The sequence below is a fragment of the Lethenteron reissneri genome, chromosome 42 (genome assembly GCF_015708825.2).
Source record: "Lethenteron reissneri isolate LAM-NWPU_2019-01 chromosome 42, ASM1570882v1, whole genome shotgun sequence".
NCBI lineage: Eukaryota > Metazoa > Chordata > Hyperoartia > Petromyzontiformes > Petromyzontidae > Lethenteron > Lethenteron reissneri.
Window position 1 is genome coordinate 9,755,833 of NC_083820.1, and position 16,947 is coordinate 9,772,779.

At 48.9% G+C, this 16,947-nt stretch overlaps 1 protein-coding gene across 1 annotated transcript in view; it reads left to right on the forward strand.

Annotated features, from left to right (window-relative positions):
* Positions 1 to 16,947, forward strand: part of LOC133352974 (solute carrier family 45 member 4-like) — a 52,062-nt gene that overhangs the window by 16,553 nt on the left and 18,562 nt on the right. The window contains 2 exon segments of the mRNA XM_061569021.1: positions 5,308 to 6,319; positions 15,590 to 15,778. Coding sequence (XP_061425005.1) covers positions 5,623 to 6,319; positions 15,590 to 15,778 — 886 coding nt within the window. The 5' untranslated portion in view covers positions 5,308 to 5,622.

A 16,947-nucleotide genomic window follows, 5' to 3' on the forward strand; every position in this document is an offset into this window, starting at 1 on the left:
ACTGTGTGGTCGCATGGCTGGTTTAAAAAAAATGATTTGAATTACCATGTGCAATTTAGAAATTTGAATTGAACATAGACCTGGAAGTCGGCTTTTGATTTGCAGGTTGTGCTCGGCGCATTGTTTTGGAAAATTGGATTGTGCTTCGAAAAGAGATTGCATAAACATCACGAAGGCCACATGCTTGGAAATTTAAGTTGGCAGTCGGCAATTTGATGTCAACACCGTCTGCCTCTGTGCCCAACTTACAAGATAATAGCGGCAGAAAACCAAAAAGCAAAGCCGAATGCTTGGCCCCATGCACACTTTTGCTGAAGGACATTGGGAAAGTTTTTATTTCCCCTTCTCCATTGTAAATGTGCACCGGCAGCGCCGAGGCATTTTGTCGTCTGACCTCCGGCGCAATTATTTATTGTCTTGAGAAAGAAAAATCCCGCGGGCTCGAACGGTAGCCGTGCGTCGCCTGTGCAATCGCCGGGGCATCGGGCACGCGAGGTCGACTGTGCGATGAATAAATGGTCTGGATGGATGGACGCCTTTGCTTTTTGATAGGGACTCGGGCATTATAAATAGAAAATATTCTTGGTTCTTTCGGTAAAGTCACGTAGAAGGGAAATAATGAATTAATATTGATATAAAACAATAAAAATTCTCACGACGTTTCGACTGCAACACAAGCAATCATCATCAGGTGTGAAATCCACAGAAAGAAAATTTGAAAATCTACAGAAAGAAAATTTGAAAAACATTTCTTTCTGTGGATTTCACACCTGATGACGATTGCTTGTGTTGCAGTCGAAACGTCGTGAGAATTTTTATTGTTTTATATTTGTATTAGTTTGTTATTTCCCTTCTACGTGGTGACTTTACCGAAAGAACCAAGAAGATGAATCCCTGCAGTCACGAAAGCTTTAAATCAAGAAATAGAAAATAGTTCCACTCTCCAATGCCGATTGGCTGGAGGTGCAGCGACTAGACCCGTCATTTGGCACAATTGGATTTCTCTTCCGCGGAGGTTTTATCCGCGGTTGTGCTATCTAGCTCTCCGATGCAAACATCGGTTCCTGAAGAAGTTCCCAAGGAAGTGGTGCGAAACGTCGGACGCCATGCCTAACGGCGCACACGGTATAGGCCCAAAAACGCATCCGAAGAGATGATTTTTTTGCATTGTAGGAATGAGATGCAGGGTGTGTGGGAACGCATTTATAGATGGAGGTGTGGCGGTGCAGGTGTCCATGGGGGTCACATTTTGAATCGCCAAGTAGGCCCATGGAGGCTGATAATTGAGGGAGCAGGAGCATTGGGATTGTCAAAAGTTGTTGGGCGGTAATTATCACCCAATTTCCTGTGCTGCCACGCTCATGGTTAAATATATCTCTCTCACTCTGTAATGTGTCGCTAAACAATATAGTGCCTCTTCGGCGTTGCTTGCTATTCTTACTTTATTCCTGTTGGCAGAACTTAAATCTTGTAATGTTTGATTTAAATAACGATCGGGATGCGATTGCCCGATTATTCCGCCATCAGCACATTTGTGTTGCAACCTCGGCACTCTCGGCGGCAGCTGCTTGTGATGGGTAATGAGACATCGGTGATCGTGACAAGTGTGAGATCACCACCGGGATAGGTTAGTCCCCACGGGGTAAAAAGGTAAAGGTGAAGCCCTGCAGCTGCTTGCACTTTCCACTGTTGGCGAAAGCCAACAGCCTCCACTGGAGAAAGCTCTAGAGCAGTGATTCTTAACATTTCCTGCAGCCTTGCACCCTTTTGGTTCTCGATCGTAAAAAAAGTACAGTGTTAATAAATACATAGGTTTGATGACACAAAGTAGTTGTACTCGCGTGCCCGTGCTTCATTTGTGTTTCGATATTTACTTTCTAAGAAAGTATGGTATGTCTCACACCCAACAGAAAGGGCATCTTGCACCCCCTGGGGGGGGGTGCATGCACCCGAGGTTATGAGCCACTGCTCTAGAAAGAGGCCCCTCCAGATAATATTTATTCTCCTCTTTCCATGCTGGTTATAAATCATGGCGGAGCTGGGAGTACCGACACTTTACTCCAAAAAAACACGTGTCCTGCCAGTTGATGAACTGCGGTGTGAACCCATTGACCCTGCTAGGTGGACAGAGGCAGAGTTGGGGGGATCTAAGAAACGTGCCCTTTTGTTTCAATTCCCGCGCCGGGAGATCAAACCGAATTGGCGCCCTTTGGATTGCAAGTTCATCGCGCTATCCATGAGAGTGGGGGTACGTTATCACGTGCCCACAATTGTTGCGAGGAAAAGAGAGCACCTGGAGAAAACCGACCGGACGAGGAGGTAACATTCAAATCTCCGCTCAGTTGTATTCGATGATTCATGGCTCTACTGCCAAACTCCCAGTCATCTTGCAGCACAAGCCTGGTATTCCAGGACAGTCAGTCTCCCATTCATAAAAATCACCAGGTTCGACCCTGTGAAAGCTGCTGAGATCTGACGGGATTGGTCACATATCCAGCTGATGTGGTCATGCGCTTCGAGTGCCACTGTTAAGTGACGGAATTTTTACGAGTTTGTATCGATTCGTGCTCGTACGCATGGGTCCGCCTGCTCGTTCAAAATGCTCCCGAGTACATTCCACCGCTATAGGAGTTGCTGAATGGCTTGCGTTTGCTGACCTGCACAGATACCACGGGTGCCTTTATCCCTCCGCGTTTGCTATGATCCTCCGGGGGGGTAGGTGGGGGGGACACGATGACGACACGATGACGACCACCCACCCAAATACGTGCGCGTGCCTGCACAACGGATGGTCGATGGGCACCGCTGAATATTAATGCCCGTTTGAATTATTTAGTTAAGCCATGGATACGTGGTACTCTGTGTCTGCAGGGGTTCCCCCCGCCCCCACCCGGAGCTTATTTGCCTCCAGACTAGCAGATTGTTTATCCCACACGAGCATTTTCAATATGTAAGGGCACTCTTGAGTTCTGAATAACGATCCCTTAACAAGTGAGCTCGGTTTACGAGGGCACTTCTTTCTTCGTATGACGTTTGAGAAAATAAATCAACAAGGCTACAATTGTCCTTGATAACGTTGTGAGCCATTCCACGGCGTCCGGGGTGGTGGCTGAGTGGAGTCCACTCGTTCCACCAGATACTCGTGTTGCATTGGGCAATCATCAGTGATATACACCTGATGGTTTGCACTCCACTGCATTCGCAGTTTGACGAGTCCCCCGATCTTCCAAGGGGATGCCAAGATTTAATAGCTCGTGCGTCGGACTTGCAATCCAGACGTCGCCGGTTTGAACTCACACCCCGGCAGTTAAAATAATGGGCGAGGGTAAATTGACAGAGATAATATATTGGCACTCGAAATGTATTGCTACAGAAGGATCCTTCATCTAAGCTGTAACCCAAAGAGTGACTAACGTCGAACTAAGAAAGGTTGCATAGAGAGGAATATCTGATGCAGGCAGTGACGAGAAGGAAACTGGCACTATTTGGACACACATGTAGGATGGACAACAACAGCAACATTAAAAGTGTGTTGTTCGGGAAAAATGAAAGGAACAGGAAAGAGAGGGAGACCTAACGGAGCATGGCTTGACGATGACATAAAGTGATTGGTGCCAGAAAGATGTGGCACCACTTGAGCATGTTGGCACACTACAGAGGAAAGTGGAAACAAATGACGAAATGTGCAGTGGACACCCACGGACGATCTGCTCCGTGGGTTGTGATGTGATGATAATAAATCGGTACACTATGATTAGTCGATCAGCGGGTCGTGGGTCGTGGTGTTCAGTGTGTGGGTCCTCACGCCTCTTCTGAGACACGTGGCCAGCGTGTGAGAGAGGAGGCCCATTACCCTCCAGAGGGGCTTTGTTGAGCTTCCTCTATTTGGAGGACCTCATGCCAGCAGCAGTGGTGTGAGCAGGCAATTGCAGGGCTGCAACTTTGCCTTGTAAACACGTAACGCGGCTGTGTAGGCTGCCTGATACGAGTTAGAAGTTTTGTTAACCAGAAAAAAATCTCGATTTAAAGCTTTTGTGACTGCAGGGATTAATCTTCTTGGTTCTTTCGGTAAAGTCACGTAGAAGGGAAATAATAAAATACAAAAAATAAAACATAATAAAATAATTCTCACGACGTTTCGGCCACAACGCAAGCAGCCATCCTCAGGTGAAGAACAGGTCTGTCACTTGAGGACGGCTGCTTGCGTTTTTTTATTTTTATAATTTTATTATTTCCCTTCTACGTGACTTTACCGAAAGAACCAAGAAGACAGAACAAAATCGTAAAAATGTGCTTTCCTAGTGACGTTACGGTGGTATCATCCTCATGCTTCCTAATGCAACATCCAAGTCGTGTACACAAACTCGGTGAACAGAGCGCCATCATCCCATGCAGTACTCTTACCAGTAACATATAGAAATCCAGCGGCATTGTTTCACATGCCTAACTGTGCTGATGAAACCCAGAAGGTCGAAACTGTTCCAGAGGCTGTTGTTTAAACACACGTTACCAGTTATGTTGATCTGAAAAGCCGATACTTTATGCTTTTGGACTAAAACTATTATTATTTCTTTGCGGAGACACAGAAAGGCACTCTGCTTAACGTTTGCTTTGTCCTAGAGTTCTGCTGGATAATGCATTTAAATGCGTTTTCCTTTCAATAAATTCAATGTCAAACTTGCGGTCTGACAGCCTGGAGGACATCTCGCCAGAATATCCTCCGACTGGGCATGTGACGACACGGAGATTCCGCGATTAATATAGATTATTACACCCAAAATTTCCGAGGAAGGCCAAGGGGAGGTGGCACCCCCAAGAGGGGATGCCATCTCTGTGGAGACGGAGCAATGAGATTAGTTCGTGCACAGGAAGCTAGTTACGTGACTATGAATGTTAGTGATGGCTTGGGAGGAGGCCTTCATCCAGCAGTGGATTAATCCTGGCGGATGATGACGATTACTCATTGTGACAGACAGCTGAGGTCAGAGCCTTGTTATGTAAATCCAGGAAGAAGGAACTACTTGTTGTTTGGTTGCATCCCTTGTTATCCGAGAAATCCTTTTGTGAAGTGTTCGTTATGTAAATATGAACATGTTAATTGCTCATCGCTGGAGATTGCGATACCTAAACAAATGTTGGGTTACATCGCTGCGATTGGCCCCTGCTGCTCCCCCCACCCTTAGCACGCCAACGAAGAGTCGGGGCTAACGGCTCTGTAAATACACCGCCCGATAATGAGCGCGAGGGCTCGCGTGTGAGCGCAAGCGCGCGTGTGCGCTCATCAGTGTCTGCCCTTGTGTGATGCAGATTCAGCCCCGAGAGCCTCGGACAATCGATGGGGGTGGGACCCGGAGCGGAGGTCTTTGCTGCGACGAGAACTGAGCCGCACAGCACGATCACCATCAAGGCAATGAAGCTGGAATTAAGTGAATGGATTTTTAATTTATTAACTTTGTCTAAAACATATTAGAGGCTTGGGGAGGGGGAAGTCTCGAAACAGGAATGCTCTGTATATAAGTTGCATACAGCACCCCCACCGCCAACCACCAAGCTGACCGTTGCGAGCAACAACAACCCGGAGAGCCAGAGAGAGGGACAGACGCCGGGGCAGGGGTGTGTTCCATGACGGATTTAAAGGAACCGAACGCTTGGAAGTTCGTCGCTTACATCAAAGCTCTGCACGTCGGAGCGGTGGCTCCCGAGCCGCCGAGCCAACACGAGCCAGCGCGCGTTGCCGACGGGGCGCCAGCCGGTCCCGGGGGGGCGCCGGGGGAGCCATGCGGCGCCTCCTCCTCCAACGACAACGATGACGACGACAACAACGACAACAACGACGAGCGTTCGGAAAAATCTCCGCGCGAGGGGCTGGCGCGGAAGGAACGGCGCGCGGCCACCGTCTCGTTCAAAAACGTGAAGGAGAACGGCGGCGGTGGTGACGGCGGTCGTGATGGGGGAGGCGGCGGTGGTGGTGACGGCGGTCGTGATGGTGGAGGAGGCGACGGAGGTGGCGGCGGTGGCCGTGATGGTGGAGGAGGCGACGGAGGTGGCGGCGGCGTCCGTGATGGTGGAGGAGGTGGCTGTGGCTGTGGTGGCCGTGATGGTGGAGGAGGCGGCGGAGAAGTCGCGCTGCAGGCTAAAGTTGCTGCCACCACCGACGATGACGAAGAGGATCAGGAGGAGGAGGAGGAGGCCGACGAGCAGAGCGAGGACGGCGCCGTGACGATCAAGCAGTGGGTGATGCACGGCGCCATCATGTTCGGCCGCGAGTTTTGCTACGCCATGGAGACGGCCCTCGTGACGCCCGTCCTCCTGCAGATCGGTACGTCGGATCTTTCACGCCGCCGTAGCCAGTCTCCGATTGTCTTCGTCGTAGTGAAACAAGTTCGAAAAAATTGTGCCCGTGCAAGGATTGTGTAATGCTTTCCAACATGGTGATTGTCTGTGGAGGTTTGTGGTTAGCAGCAGTAACAGTAGTTGTCATGTCATTTTTGGTAAACCCTTTGATCACTTTGGTTGGTTTGCAATAGGGTGAGTCACTACTAGCAACACAACGTTACATGACGAGTTAGTTTGAATCGGATCATCTTCATGAGATGTATTGTGCACCTGCCCCTCTGATACAAACAGACACACAAACAGACAAAATGTGTATATTAACACTTTCAACTTGACAGGGAAAGCATTTAAACGAGTATTTTATGATTTCATTGATTATATTTATCCAGTAAAGCCTCAATGAGCCTCAAGACTTAACCTGGCAGGGTTCCTGCTCTGACATGTTTGGCCAGTTTGTGTGTGCGAGGAAACTGGATTACTTTGATAACCCCCGTGTGTAAGAAGGGGGGGATATCACTCAAATGTGTGCACAGAAACGATAGAGGCCCACTTTGTTGGGCTACGGTTACCCAGCCACCTGTCAGCCCTGCAGGTTTGTGGGTTTGTGAGTTTCGCAAGTCAACGGCATTCCACCCACCCCTTGCCTTCGAACCTGGGGCCACAGGGCGTGCCCCCGCCATGACCGCCACAATGCGTCCCAATTTTTCTAGTCTGAAATTTCAGCCGAGGTCCATTGTGCAGGGCGATGTGTACATACGAATGCTGTCAAGGCAGTGGAGCCTGTTCTCGGTTTGAAAAATAATAATAGGTGTTTACCCCTTTTTGGAAAATACAACAGGAGTTGTTAAGATCTTCATACACCAAATAGAAAGCTTTTGCAAGGAATCAAGTCTGCATTAACCACACGTACTTGTGGTGAACATGCACACAAACATTCTTTGATAATAACGCATGCATTGTTTTTGAAACTGATTGGGCCTACACACAGAAACAGCTTTCTTTATTGCCTAGTCTGACCAATGTCAGACCAGAGAATGCCAAAAGTGGCAAAGATTGTGTTTCATCGTTGGAACCTGAACACAGAGCTAAGCAAGTTGCCCCGCATTCCCCGATGCCAATCTCAAGTCGCCCGCTGACGTTGGTGGAAGCATGGTTCTGTCGCTGTGCCAGCGCCAGAGATACTTTCGCAATTACTCGGAGTAACTTCGTGCTCCGAGTTTTGGCATTGACGGAGAATACTCTGAATGTGAGCTGAAAGGGGAGCCAATAGAAGCAACACGTAGTTTAGAAAATGCATATGTGTTCGAAACATCATCTTGACTGTTTGGAAAGCAAGTGAGCTTGGGCAGGACGTGTTGCTGGAAGGGGCGATGGGCGATTGTCGAGACTCACGACGCAGTAGCAGCCGAAGGAGAAAACGTGTCCCGAGGGAGCGTCCACTGTGGAGATGGAGCCGTGAAGTCGGCTCGTGTGCAGTAGCCTGATGGATTGTTTCGCCGCAAGACCGTGGGTAACGGCGACCGTCATCATCCGGCGTTGGATAATGGTGACCAATGTTGATAATGCTGTGATCTGAATATGGTCATGTGGGTTGGCAAGTTAATGCCAGGCCAGAGCACTGTGCAAGCACTGCTGAGACCCTCGGTTTGAATGTGGCTTTCGGCCACCCGTGATTAAATTGGGTTTCAAATGTAATGAGCTGATAGTCTTAACTCGGTTGGCAACGGTGGCACAAAAAAAACCCCATTCATATTAATTTAGTTTGTTACTTAGATCAGCTTATTCCAGCTGTGAGAATTGAATGATGGTTTGACGTTCGATGAACACCCTGTGCGGTCATATCTGAGACGTGTGCTCGCGTGAGATAAGGAGTCTTGTTGAAGATTGCAGTGGCAATATTGTGATACGATCTGTGATTAAAGGTGGTACACTGCTAGCTACCCCGAGTTCTGAAGGGAAATGTCCTTGATCGAAATGATCGCATCTTCGATTAGCACGGTTGGCTACGTTTGGTGCGAAATAAGTTAAACATACATGTTGCGGTGAACCCAAATGAGACTTTTATATTTACGTGATCTAACCCAAAAAAAAATCTCTTGTGGCCAAATAATGTAATTGTGGAGAGGATTGTAAATAACAAAAACAAAATAATCAAAACTATTTCAAATGCTTCCACGTAGATGGCACAGTGGCTTGCGCACTGCGCTATGAACCCATTGAACTGAGTTCAGTGCTAAACTAGGGCTGACGTGAGTGATGAGTGGTATCACAACCGGTCCCGAGCACCCACGTCACCAACCCGCACTGACCTTGTGAACTCCATTCTAATTTTCAACCCTGATGGTAAAACTTGGAAAGCTGAATGGAGTTCACTAGAAGTCACAAACTCCTCTGGAAAGACCCGACGATGCAGAACCTATTTATGTAAGTTGAACGTCTTTCGCACCGTACTTAGCTAACCGTGCTAATCGGAGGTGCGAGGGAAGGACAACAAACTAAACGCAAAAAGCAGTTGTAAAAAAAAGTTTTCAAATCTGATTTAAAAGTGCATTGCTCAAGTGGCTTCCTAACATCATAAGGAAGAGCGTTCCAGACGGCCGCAGAAGTGCATCTTAAAGCACGCGATCCAGTGGCCGTCTTTGTTCGATGGTTAGCCAAAAGGCACTGTAAGGAAGAAGTCAGAATATCCCTGGCTTTGATCTCCCACGAAGCTCATGGGTTCCCAACCCCTGATCTGCATTCGCACACAAACCATTGCAGGCATCAGATGCGGATGCTTGATGCACAAATGTAAAATGAAAAACTCTCCGGTGTATGCCTGTGGTCACCCAGAATAGAACCACGGGACATATAACGACTCAGGGCATCGTTACGGCCATACACCGCTCCGCTACTTCTGTGACAATTATCCTGCTCAACGACCTCAATATAAAGTTATAGTCGTTGCTGCTATGCACCAATATCAGCCATATGAAGAAGATTGGCTGATGTGGTGAATTATAATCAATCATACACACACGGGGACGCTGTCATCCAGCAGTAGATTGACAAAACGACTGCATGTTACATTACAGAATCAGAATCAATATTTGTACTGGAGGAATTAGATGAGCTATAAAGTTGTTTTTCACCGATGTCCAGTAGGGGCAGGTCACATTTTGTGTTTTTGATGCCACGGCTCGACAGCTGCCGCAGCTGACAGAGGGTCCACTTAACTGGGAGCTGGCTGGCTTCAACGGAGTGTGGGGGAAAGGGCCCTGTGTGCCTGTGCCATTGCCGTGGCGTGCCGTGGCGTGCCGATCGGAAGGCCGTTCCTGACGTCTATTTTAAGAGTGGTTCCTTTACGTCAGGCGTGAGCTGTGGGAACGCGTGCGGGTGCCTGCTATGCCAGGGTAGGTGTGAACAGAAGAACATTCCCTAGCTAAAACAATTAATCCAAAGCCCAATAATAATAATAATAATTTAGAAGATTTGCTATTTGTGCCACTGCACAGCGGAGAGGCCGTTATTCTGTTTTTTTTTTGCCACAGGTGTTGCGATAAGACGAGGCGTAAAAATGTTTTTACAGTTTTACAAAGCCTGTAAATATAAGCTTAATTCTACGAGAATTAAAGCGCTTGTTTCTATAATTGCAAAACATAGCCATTGCTCGGCTGATTGGCTGATTAATGTAATGTTTATTTCCAGGCCTTTCTCAATCCGCTGCTGGATGAAAGCCTCCCGTACGCCATGTCCGTCATGGGGGTTATTTGACCGTACTTTAATGCAATGGTCGGTGCCGGGACCGGTTTAGATGTCACTCGTCATTGACGTCAGCCCTGATGGGGAATCGAATTGAAGCCTCCAGGTTTGTGGCGCAATGACACTTAACACTGGGGAGTGACGGAAGAGCATTTGCTAACAAACCGGAAAAAAATCGTCAGTGGCTTGGAAAGCATTCATGAAATAAAAATCCCACATTACTCTGCAATTCGATTAAGGGATTTCGCTGAGATTCACCGTATAGTGTCCAGCTCTTTTCCGTTCCACCACTGGATGAAGAGTTGGGTCGTGGAACTTTTTTGACCATGTACGTCCGCACTTGAGTTATCACGATTGCAGCTAAGATCTGTGATGTATAACAGCTTTACCGTTGCAGAACGCCCATTCAAACAGGAGCCCAACAGCTTGTTGGGCCCTTCCTGCTGAAATAAATAACATCTATCTATCTACTTCACCACACTGGTCAGTTCGGGTTTTAGGGGGCGAGCAGGGCGGGGGGGGGGGTGCCCAGGGCTCGTCACTGACGTGATGACCATGGCCCGGGATTGAACCCAAGGCGACGGGGTTCGTAGTTCGGTGCGTGAACAGACTGTGCCGCCTCTCCTCTGCGCTGCTTAACAACAGGAAGATATTTATACAGCGAGGGCTGTGCCAAATGCCAAGCGCTGCGTTTGTAACACGAGACCCCCCGCCAACTGGAGAGACAATCGGGGACTTCGTCAAAAAACGTGAGATTCTTGCGCAATGTGTGTGTGCCGTGTCGGGTAGTTTGTAGAAGTCTGGGTCGTTGGACTGAGGCGCGATATGAATCTATATAAGATCAGATATTTAACCTCAATTCTATAGCGTGGGTGAAGCAGTGGTGCAGTGGCTAGCACACTGTGGGATGAACCTGGCCATCTGAGTTCGATTCCCAGCCTGGGCGAATATAAATGATATCTGGACTTAGACTTAATCGAGTACCTGGTGTGATGTGTAAGCATTATCACCGGGGAGACAAATGCGTGATTTTCGCTACACCTCTGCCATGCGAGAGGACATCTACCGCAGACTGTCCTGGGTCTCTGCCTGTCACCAACCCGCACTGACCAAACGTGGTGAAGTACGGTCAAGCAACTGCAACGACAGACACGGCGAGGACAGGCCTTCATCTCGTGATGGATTGACACGGGGGACTAAAATCCATCCACTCGTACTTCTCTTGCTATTTTCTTTAAAGGGTCCCATCATCATCTTAAAATGCCACGATAAAAAGGCTCTACTTCAAAGGTTAAGCTACGTTAAATATTCCGTCTACTAAAGCGAATTACCCTTTGGCTCCCGACAAAATAGGTTATGATTAAATATTCATGCTAAAATCCCACTGCAAAGTAGCACAGAGAGGCGGTCCGAGGCCTGGCATGGTTGGCGAGATGTTATTTGCCTCGCCTGGTATACGGGAAGTTTGTGGGTTCGATCCCAACCCTGACGCCTGCTGTATGTTTGGAGTTAAACATTTTCTCTCCCCGTGGTCGCGCGGATTTTTCTCCGGGTCCTCCGTTTTTTTTTTCCACATTTAGAATCGATATGCGTTGAGAATATTTGGCTGCTACACATTTCCACACGATAAGCCACTTCGTTGAGATATCATTTGTGGCCAGGTTTCTTCTGAAAAAGAGCTGTATAGCTCAGTGGGCCTTACCTGGTAAAATATAAGAGTTTAGTTTAATGTGGTGGTGGCGGCAGGGTCGTCAGGCAGGGATGAAGTGATGGCTACCACAAATAATTATCGTTGCCCAATCAGTAACGTACGCTCGCACCTGTGAGAGCTCTTCACCGTTTTTTGTTTAAATTAAATAAACTTTATTTAACTGGGTTGTGATAGCTCAAGAGACTTGGATAGACTCATTTGCAAGGAGTGACCTGGGTTCACCAAAATGACAAAGATAGGAATGAAGGAACAACAAAAAATGCGGCAAGGGAAAAAAAAAAGTCGTGTCCGAACGAGGGCGTTGCGGGAGGTGATGCGCTCCCGGGGTCCTACCGCATGGCTCGTTCCACGTGACGTTTTTGGCATTTCAGGGACCAAAAAAACATCGGACTTTTTGACGAACAACGCTGCCGGTACGACCCGAAAACAACGGAGAGCCACGCAGCGCACATCAGCGACAACCTGCATCGTAATTGATCATGTGGATTGCGTTTGGCGTTGCTGATGATTGGGGGAGCTACTGCAACTATGAACCCTGCGACCTGGGTTCGATTCCCGCTCACTGCCAAAACACTTGTGTGCCGTGGCGGCCTCCATAGGTGCTGCTCGCTAACAGCACTTGCCCCAACAGTCCGTTAAAGGCTATACGGGGAGGATCCTTGTCTTTGATGCCTCTGTCCTCTGCTACCGACCTCTGACATCGACTTTGATGCTGCAGCGACGCTGACCGTTGTTTTGCCAATGATGGGAGGGATGTTCCCACGCGTCCGTAGTGCGGGTGCCGGACAAGGTGACCTTGCAGCAATGCGGCCGAGCTAATTGCCGCTTCTGTAAGCAGAGCGGTGTCTTCTGGACAAATCCATCCCAGCTGATTGATTAATTGACATTCCGTCCCCTCCCCAGCCACGCTGCCACTGGCCTGGGACTTCACTAGGTCGGCTCGGCTTTAAACGAGTGCGGTGCATGAGCATCTCGGGGGAGACAAATGCGGCTAGGTGTGGTGTTGGCCACCACCTAGTGCACCATTCTGGCCTTAATAGGTGCTCGCTTGTAGACTAGCCCTCACAGCGAGTTGAGGCTACGTGGTGGATCTTTGTTTTCATTATATGCTGAACAAGGGAGGGAACTGGTGGCTCGGTAGTGATGGCACTGTGTGCCGCGTTTAAACAACGCTTTGCGCCGAGTGACTTTGAGCGCGGCCGTCTGCTCGGTGCAATTACTTTCCATGTTCGGTAACAGCTTTGCAGGAGCTGCGACCCAAATATATATATTTGGTTTGTTAGGTTATTGTATTTTTTTTTCTCTTTCGGTACCGGATGAATAACATTGGCATGCGTCGCGTGCGGTGTTTGAGCTTCTGCACGAGCAAGCACATTGGCTCCGCGCTGCGGGCATTGATTGCACGTCCAGCACATCCAGCTGTTTCAACGGCGTGCATCCAGACTGGTAATTGGCTTAGCGGTTGAGCCCGATGAGAATAAGGGGCCTGTGTACGTCTTGAGAGTGGATACGTTATGACCGTCTTTTGTTTTGACGGGTCCTGCCGTTGAGCAAAGCGGTGTTTGGTTACGACGCCGTCCGTCGTCTTAAACGCCATCCTCTTTACGGAGGGCTGGCAGCGGCCTCTAGCATAGGCGTCGGTGACCTGCGGCTCTGAGCCACATGCGGCGGCTCTGTTAAGGACTGCTTCGTGACCGTTATCTACTAAGGACCACCGTCTCGTTATGCACGTGCATTGCGGCTGTTAAAATGTTGAGTTTTTTTTTTACCGAATTCGAAAATAAATGTCTCTTCTTTCTTATTTTGGTTGCGGACACCCTGGTTTAGCACCCCCTTCCACTTATTTCTGTCTTCTGCCAGGGTTGCCACCCCTACGGTACAAAAAAATACCGGGGCACGGCATGGGATGAAGCATATCTTGTAATCCCAGAGTAGGAGAGAAATAGGAGTGTGTGTCTTGATTTGTGAATTTCGCAACTGCTAAATACTGGGACTTTTTAATGTCGCAGGGAAAGCCAAGCCGTGTGGCGCGCCTTCTCCCCACCTCCGCCAGTCGCGCCGCATCGTTAATCTGCATTTCTGTCCATTCTCTTAGGTCATCTGTCCCATCCCCTTCTCGGTCTACCCATGGCATCTCTGACCAGGTGTACATTCTCGTGTTAGGGCCCCTTTCTGTTAGGCCCGAGGCGAAATCGAAGCAAAACTTTTTCTCAACATAGAGAGCCAATGCCTCCCCCGTCGCGTTGCGTCAACGCGACGGGGCGCTGGGACGCTTTTTCTGGAGAATGTTATTTAGCAAACAGTAGAGAGCGGCCGGTCAAGGCTGGAGAGGCGCTGGTGATTAAACGGTGAGCCTTGGTGCTGGCGCTTGAGAGCGTCCCTGACTTGTGTTTCCCACGTCCGGTGTGCCCTCTTTGAGAAAACTTTGTTATGTCTTCCCACCGCACCGTTCTCATGTTTTCACGCTTGAGGAATGTGTAGCCTACCACCCACCGATGCGTTTGTTTAGCGGCTTGTACCCCGTGTTGTTTGACCCCAAGTCCCGATGCATTCCGCTGTCGCTGAATTCAGATAATTAATTCATAAATGGAATACGCATCGGAGAGACGCGCGGCACAATCGCGAAAATTAACGTGCGTATAACAATCTAAATCGTCACAGAACAAAAGCTACGTGGCCCCGCAATGTTTTCACTTTAACAAACACTGCCGCTGTCAGCGGTCATTCCATCTGGCTCCGCCGTGTGTGCAGCGATAGTGCGACGCGCGGGGGAGCTGCGGGAAGGTGCGGGTGCAGAGAGTGGTCAAGCTGGGCATCCTTGATACGAGAGGGGCAATCATCGTGGGGAGCGTGGGAGCGCCGGGCCAGGGTGTGGTTGACTTCGCGTCTCCACACACCCTCGACTTCAAAGCACCGGACTGGAGTAGCACGTCGCCATGCCGTGCTGTTCGAATCTGAATGTTGTACTGTGGAGCGGCGGTGCAGTGGTTAGCTCATTGTACCGACCAGCATGGTGAAGTTTGGTAAAAAACCAGCCATGACCGACACTGCACGTGGATCCTTTATCCTGCAGTGGATTGGCAAAGCCTGTGGGTTACACCGTGAATCTTGCGTGAGGTCACTTAATGCGAGTGCAGGGTAATGCGAGTGCTCTCACGCCAATGAAACCTACGACCGGTTTATCAGTGCTCTTTTGCCACTCAGCTGAGTGTTTGTGTGCCCATATTGAGAGTAGTGGTTAAGAGGTTAGTGCATTGCACGATGAATCTGTGGACCGAGTTTGACTCCAGGCCAAAGCTAATATCATTGGCGAGTGATTTCACAACCTGTCCCGAGCCTACCCTGGGTGGTGTGTGCGCATTAGCACCGCGGAAACAAGGCAGCCGAGCATGGTGTTGGCCACACCACCGCCTTCTACACCAGGCCGTACACACGAGTGGACGTACACCACAGAGATGGAGCGATGAAATCAGCTCGTGTATGGGTGCTCGACGCATCGAAACATCGCAGGACCTTGAGAGATGGCGATGGCTTGTGTGAGGCCTTCATAAGTATTCATCGTGGCAGACAGCTGAGATCACACAGCCTTGTTGTTTAAATCCAGGAGAAGAAACTTATTAGTTATTTTTAGATTGCATTTTCTGTTAGCAGAGAGCTGCCTTTCGTGACTGGCACAATCGATGGGGCTGGCACCTGGAGCAGCGGAGATCTTTGGTGCTACAATAATGAAGTCGTACGGTGCAATTGATGACAGTGGATTGATAGTGGCTAACGATGACGACATTGACGATGTGTGCCCAGGCCTTCCAGAGAAGTACTACAGCCTCACGTGGTTCCTCAGCCCCGTGCTCGGCCTCATCTTCACGCCACTCATCGGCTCGGCGAGCGACCGCTGCCGGTCTCCCTGGGGCCGGCGCCGCCCCTTCATCCTGGTGCTGTGCGTCGGCGTGCTGCTGGGCATCACCCTCTTCCTCAACGGCGCCAACATCGGTGCGTTGGGTGACACATGGGCAAGCGCAGGTGGCGCAGCGTCGCCCCGCCGGAAGCGTGCGTCGCGTGCGCCCGTTGGCGCCGCCCGCGCTTGATGGGGAGTGTCCCCCGTGCGTCACGAGCGAGCTAGGCCGCTAAACCCCAGGGTGAATTTTGTTCGTGTGAATTTACTGATGTAAATATATTGAAATAATGCATTGAGATGATTTCGATTGTTTTTGCCGCTATAAATTTCCACGTGATGATACGGCGCTTTGTTGAGCTACCGTTTGAGGCCAGGTCACTTCTGAAAAATAAGTTAATACCTCAATGAGCTTTACCTTGTAAAATAAAAAAAATTGTTTAGTTTTATTTGTATGTTTTTAAATGATTTGTTTACCTTTCCTATACAGGTAGTCCCCGACTTACGATGGAGATGCGTTACGACGATCCCATCGTAAGTCGAAAATATCGTAAGTTGAAAATGGCCCAGCCTACCCAGGAGTCTTAAAGAATGGTGATAATTTAGCAAAACAGAGCAATTTACAGTACCGTACTGTATAAACTATATACTGTATGTATTTATTAATTACAATACTGTATTGCACAGTAACATTTTAAGTAAAAAACAAGGTAAATTCTTAGCCTACCTATATGAACTGCAATTTCATAGAAAGTTTTTTCAGAAAACATTCCTATCTGCTATAATTTTTTTTTAACATGCATTGAACACCGTGACAACTTAACTCCGTTGACCGCTGGTGATAGTGAGGCATCACCACACAAGGCGGGAGATGCGTACAGTACATCCCGGCAGTGTCCCAACGTACAGTATCGTACCTCGTACGCTGCTGCGTTGGCCTGCCGCGCGAAATGTAAAATATTTTACAATTTTGTCGTATCGCTATCGCCATCGAAATATCGTAAGTCGGACCATCATAAGTCGGGCCCTACCTGTACTTTGCACTCCTATCGTGTTTTTGTATTGTTTGTTGTTGCAACGTTCTCACCCGCCCCGACTGGACATCTGTGAAAAAATTGCTTTGTAGCTCATCGGATTCCTCCTCCAGTCGAAATAAATATTCAGATGAAAAAAAACAAAATTGCTTAACCGTGACCGTGAGATCGAGCGCGTGACGGTGGCTACCAACGAGCGGAAGCGCGCGAGTGACCGCGGTGACACGGCGTTA